A 6769-nucleotide genomic window follows, 5' to 3' on the forward strand; every position below is an offset into this window, starting at 1 on the left:
CTTGACGCGCATATTTCTCCATTTCTTCCCAGATATAAGAAACAAATGGTTGGACAATGGGTCGATCTTTTCGTTACAATACATTCCGCGGTCATGGAAACTTCCGAATTCCTTAGTCAACACCATTCGAATAAGGTCGAGATCGTTGATCACCAAGTTTGGTTTAAAAAGTGAATACATTCCAATAACGCGATGATGCTTATATTTCATGTAGACATCGTGGAAAAGTACACCTATTGAAAAATTTTTTGTTCAATTAGTTTAAATTTTTGTTTTAAGTAGAAATACAATATGCAACAGAATAAATCATTAATTTTTAAAAATGGAAGTTTGTAATAATTAGATATAAGAGTAAATAATAAATGATAGTAAACTTCATTCATAATACAATCATTACAATTTTATAATTTAAAGGAAAGCATAAAAATATAATTATAAGGTATAATAAATGTATAGAAAAGAAGCTACTTCCGATGATTTTAACCTTAACATATGTTATCAAAATCATGATCCTAAGAAGGTTGTGACCTTTTGAATATTTTAGCCATCGCTCGTCCTTTGTTAAAAAGTTATAAAAAAATAATTTTCATTTTAGGTAATTATTCATTTTAAAGAAGCACCTCCGATGACCTTGACATATGTTGTAACTTTCAAGTGTGGCTTTCGAGAAATTTTAGCCATTGCTCGTTACTCGCTAAAAAGCTATTATCATAAAACTGATGTGGAATAGTACAATTACAGACTTCGCTTCGCCCTGTAAGCAGAGATCGGTGTGGGATGGTTTTTGCTTTGCGTGGAAAACTTATGTGGAACAGTACAATTATAGATTTTGTTTTGCCCCATAAGTAGGAATAAATGTGGGATGGACCTTGCATGGAAATTTAAAACCTATATGGAATAATACTTTTCACGCAAAGCGAGATCTATTCATATCTCCCTTTGTTTATGGGACGAAACCAGGTTTATAATTGTACTATTCAATTTCAACATAGATAATAATAACTTTTTAATGAATGACAAGCAACAGCTAAAAAAAAATTTCTTGAAGATAATTACTCAAGATCGTAACTTTGACAACATATACGTCAAGATTATAGAAGGTGCTTTCACTAAAGTGAATAAATACCGTTAATTTCATTACTTTTTTATTAACAACTTTTTAACAAAACGACGGCTAAAAACTTTTGAACGTCACTCAAAGTCATGATCTTGACAACATATGTCAAGATCTAGATCGGAGATGGCTCCCTTTTTCTATACATTTACCTTAATTTAATAAGAATTTCATGCACTGTAGATGCTAATTTAGTAAATTAATATCAAATTTGTGGCCGTCAATAAAATTTACCCTGAAATATTAACTTTCTTTTTTTAAATTTTAATTAAATATTAAATTAATAAAATATGTTGAGAGTTATACACATAAAAATAAATACATATTAATTTATATGAGCATTTTAATATTACTTAAAATTATGATACTTACCTAATTGCGCTTTTCCAGTTACGAGAGCTGTTATATTTCCAGTTGGTACAACAGGTTTAATATAAAAAACATCCTTTTTACGCCAGAAATTAAATACCACAAACTTATAATAAATATATGCTATGCTTAAAGCAACAATGAAAACCCCAATTAATTCTACAAGTACCATTGCGAATCTGAAATAGCAATAAACAATTTTTTTTTAAAACATTTATATTGGGTAATATTTTATAAGAATAATAGTCTTTAAATTTTCTTCTATGTTACTAAAGCTGAATTGTGTGTTAAATTATAGGAATGTGTTTCGTAATTCGCAATTTGCGCTTCATATAAAATTCATGAATATTGTGAAGAAGCAAATTTATTGAGTTTGTTCATTGTTGTTTATTAATCGATTTGGAAGAGTTTTTGACGAAATAAAAGGGTGAATTATCATGAATTAATCGCTTCTACAGCATATATACTATACTGCGCATTAAAATTTATATTTATTTTTCTAATATAAGTATACATACTCAAAAAATGAGAACGCTAATTATTGTAATAAACTTTCCATTGTTGTAATGATGATTAAATGTTTATTACGGTAAATTATTTTTAGTCGATCTTTCGTGATGAAATCTTGTGAGTAAATACGTAACAGCATTCTTGCAATTGTAGAAATCAGAAAAAATATCTGTATATACATACGTAGACTCTCGAGAACAAGAATCATTGAAGTAAAAATAAATTGTTGTCGAATTATTATCATAAAGTATAAAAAAAATAATGAATGACCAATTATGAATTGCAAATCAGGAAGGAAGAATCATATCGTGTAACAACAAATTTCTGAGAATCTTATACGAATAGTGACCCGCGAATCACAAGTCTGTACTAATTGTGCGTATTCCGCTGCTAATTTGATACTTGTGTCTATTCGAAATGCATGTATAAATAACATCGGGCATATAAATATCAAAAAAAAATAATTTAATGAGATCCTGCCGATATGAAAAAGCCAATATATTTGCAATTTAAAGAAAATACATGTGTAATTACGGATTTGTCCGAAGAAAATTTTCCGCCAATCAAAGTGTTACTAATGTATTAATAAATTTTTTATATAAATTAGTATTATTATTAATAAATTTTTACGACTTTTATTTGATCAACTTGGTCAAGATATGTATCAGGAAGTTTGTGACAAATAATTCGTTATTATTATATGTTTTCACCAATAAAGACAATTAAACTTAATTAACCGACACTGATTGTAAAACAAACATTCAAAAATGAACTGATATTTGACAAATGTCGTCAAGATCGTCAAAATACAATCACAATTAAAAATTATTTATTGTTCACTGATTTCTTGTCCGCTGAGAGGTATTAGATATACGCAACCTTACGCGTCACATTTCGGAATCGCGGGCGTAAATTTTGTATGAAGAGTATAATATTTATTAATATATTCGTTTAGCGAGCCTTACACGAAGAAGTGATATCGGAGTACGGAGGAGACTACTATCCATTATCACATATAAAGCGAAATTAATATGTTATCCTGGCGTTACACGTGTGGACATGTTGAACAATACTTAATTTAAATTAATTTTTATGTTTCTGTTTCTACCATGTGAGTATTGTTTTCCCTGTGATCATTAAATCAATTAGATAAATGTGAAAAGTGATATCAATACACGACGCAATTTTAATAACTTAATGTCGAAGAGATGCTGTTTTGACATATTTTGTACAATAACGAAAACTTCAAAACGGAACATTTATACATTTATTGTTAATATCTTATTGTAAAAGAAACGGCTGTGTCGGAGATATTCACTCAATTGTTTTTTTTTCTTTTTTTCTGGCGTATCTTGTAGTGTATGTTGTCTCAATTAAACAGTATAACTTGTTGACTTGAGACTTTTTTTTATTAGCAATAAAGATATTGTTATAAAAAATTATTACCTTAGTTTTGTTGTATTCTGTTTGTTTTAATCGAAAGACGCCAAACTGAATATGCATCAGTCAGTGTATTACTATTAAGTAATGAAAAATAATTTAAGTGATTCATAAATATACTTATATAATACGTTTATTACGACATGATTAACTGCGAAATATATAGGTATACTGAATGTCACAAGTCACATTCGCATTACAGATACAGAAGAGAAGAAAAAGGTAAAGATTATGCAACGTTTTGACATACATAATTAAGTTCACAAAACTACAAAAATGTTTTATTCTTGATCTTCTTACCTGGATTGATCGTAGAAGTGTACACAAATTATGTTCAACTACAATAAATGTTATAAGCAGACAGTAAAATAGAATTTCAGCAGACTAGCAACAGATTTGATTACAACATATCAGCAGACTGACATTGACTGACGTCGCATTCTGCTTCCGTTCTATCGACAGACTAAACGGACTTTATAACGGGTAACATTCTAAGCCAACTAATTGGCGGCAGAAATCGAGGAGGAACTGCTGACGGAATCTGACGGCAGGTTGGTCGAAATCGAATTCTTTGCTGTTCTGTATTTAAATTGCGACGTCATTAATATTGAAGGATCTTTATATATATTGAAGGAAAATGATGTTTCTATTTTTTAAATGTTATTTTAAACGAATAATTCAATATTAAATGATAATAATAAATATTATATTTAATGTCAAAAAAGGAAAAGGCAAGGAAGTTTATATATAATATTTGATATTACATATAAACAAAATATCTATTGAAAAAGTTATTTAATTCTAAAAAGTTATTAAATACCTATTGTTAAGTTAAAAGTTTGCAAAGAATAATATTTCTTATTATATTTCTGTTAAAAAAAAGGTTAACTTGATTGTAGTCGATTATGGAATATGATCGGATATACAATTAACATAGTATATAATCATAGTAGAAATATTCAAATGATCATCGAAATGCGAATCAAGTATCAAACGTAATAATTCTGGACACAATTGAAAATTATTTATTGTTACATTGATTTATTATTGGACAATAGTTACTAGATAAGATAACTTTATGTACTAACTCTTGGGCTATTAGAATATAAATAAGAAAGCGGCAATTTTATTCACTAAATTTGTTACTAAAGATTACAAAATTCTTTATTGCATTGAACGCTACGACAGTTCGCGAGAGAGTGCGCAGATCGACGAAGAGTTGTGCACGCGATGAGTCAATATCGTTATCTATACATATAATTGAATATTAATTACAATTGTCAGCATGTAATACAAATCTTACATTAAGCGCGCAAACTAAATGCAACAACTAAATGCATTAACCGATTCTTGAGCTGCAACCCCTTAGCAGGGAAACCACACCTTGCCTTCGACACTCAAGAGAAAACTATGCTTAAAAATCGAGAAATAAATTGTTTCATGAAGGAAAATTACTTGTTGGTTTGAGTTCTTGGAATATGCATAAACCGATTAGTACTTAAGAGAGAACTATGTTTGAAAATCAAAAAATAAATCATACGCACGAAGAAATCTGTATTTTATTCTGTAATCATCGTTTTTATATAATTATATATAATTGTCCTAAAAACGATGTATAGACATAATTTATAACAACTTCAACAATTCATAAATTTTTAATAGCGTGAAAACAACTTATAAGTTCATGTATCATTTTTGCGCCTTCAATAATTCCTATTAAATAATAGTATGCTGATAAGAGAACAATAATAATAGACAAAAGTAAAGTATGCATGTTAATGCTATATTTATTATTTATAATGAAATGCAATGTAATAATAGAAACCGATCTGCCTTTATAACATATTATTGTATGTGGTATCTAATTTGATATCCTTATTTTACAAAAATTATTAATTATAATACATAATAACATATGTAATATATTTAGAATCCATCAAGATACAAATATTTTTAGTTTACATAAAAGCACGATTATTTATCGTGGCTCGATAATAAGATGTACACCACCTTTCGCTGTAAGAACAGGACATTTTTCAAAAATAAGCGGGACCTGAGTTTGGAAGTGGAGCTTGAAATTATATTTCGACAGAAGACTCACAAGTACAACTTTTGTTTCCAGGTAGCCAAACCGCGCACCTGAAAATTAATGATTTTAATGTATGAGATGCATGCAGAACTTTTATAATAACTTATTCTAAATTTTAGAATGCCTTACTTTTAAATACAATTTAAATAATATTTTTTATACAAAAACAAAAAAAAATATGCAACACAAAGTTAACAATTTATTAATTAAATATTTTGTAAAGAAAGAGAGAGAGAGAGAGAGAGAGAGAGAGAGAGAGAGAGAGAGAGAAAAATTCGAAAATTTGAATAGTCTAACGGTAAAACTTTAAACGAATCTTAATGAAATAGAAATCTAATAATGTGAAAATGCAGACTAATATGCGGCGTCAGTCTTTGTTTTAATCGTATGGAAGTTCACGTTGATGCAAGTTAACATAGTGTATAAAAATTTTATCTTTAACTTCAGGTTACACAAAGCCAATTGAGAGTCATAGTAGTAAAATTGTTGAAAGATTTTAGAATATGATAATTAAACAAAGAGAATTAAAATGCTTGTCAATAATAAAAAGTGTGACCTTATAAAGCTAAATTGTTAAAATAAAAAAATTTTAAAAATTGTAATACCTGACTCCAGGAATCCGTGTAACATTTAATGTAATTAAAATAAAATATTAAAATAAAAATCACAGAAAGACAGTGGCAGCTTTGCGTTTTATTGCTATAATGTATGAATATATTGTGTGAAATTAATTTAAAAAGAAAAGATACATAGGTGTCTGAAAATGATTCTGTATTACTTTGTTTGTTAAGACCATGTTGCTGCTTTGTAATGTGCACCATCTCCGAAATTAGCTGTTTTTGATATGATAAATTTACTATATCGATAATCTTCACATTAGTCTACTCAAATTCATGATTGAATTTCACACGATGATCGAAAATAAACCCATTTTTTCATTAATACCAGCATTACATACGCGCACTTCGCGCATGCTATTTGACATTTTTCACTTTTTACTATAATAAAAAAAAGATTATCTAATGAAGCTAAAATATAGCTAAGGCAGCTAAGATGTGTACTTAAAATTGGGACAGCTAATATCGTTGTTGCTGAATCTAAATTTATTAGTTATTAAAGTGTAGGTGCTGCAGCAAAAAAAATCTGCTGCTAGAATTAAATGACGTTTAGCTAATCCTATTGAGGAATATTTAGCAAAACTTTTAAAGTTTTCAGCAAAGTTATTTAATCCGTGTGCCACTTTCTTA

At 28.3% G+C, this 6769-nt stretch overlaps 1 protein-coding gene across 1 annotated transcript in view; it reads right to left on the reverse strand.

Annotated features, from left to right (window-relative positions):
* The window catches only part of LOC105456683 (probable cytochrome P450 6d4), an 8818-nt gene extending 4914 nt beyond the window's left edge, over nt 1-3904 (reverse strand). The window contains exons 1-3 of the mRNA XM_011700903.1: nt 3734-3904; nt 1487-1662; nt 7-233 (exon numbers count right to left, since the gene is read on the reverse strand). Coding sequence (XP_011699205.1) covers nt 7-233; nt 1487-1655 — 396 coding nt within the window. The 5' untranslated portion in view covers nt 1656-1662; nt 3734-3904. The remainder of the gene's footprint in view (nt 1-6; nt 234-1486; nt 1663-3733) is intronic.
* Nucleotides 3905-6769: the final 2865 nt, after the last annotated feature.

The sequence above is a fragment of the Wasmannia auropunctata genome, unplaced genomic scaffold, assembly GCF_000956235.1.
Source record: "Wasmannia auropunctata unplaced genomic scaffold, wasmannia.A_1.0 LD335585.1, whole genome shotgun sequence".
NCBI classification, from domain to species: Eukaryota; Metazoa; Arthropoda; class Insecta; order Hymenoptera; family Formicidae; genus Wasmannia; species Wasmannia auropunctata.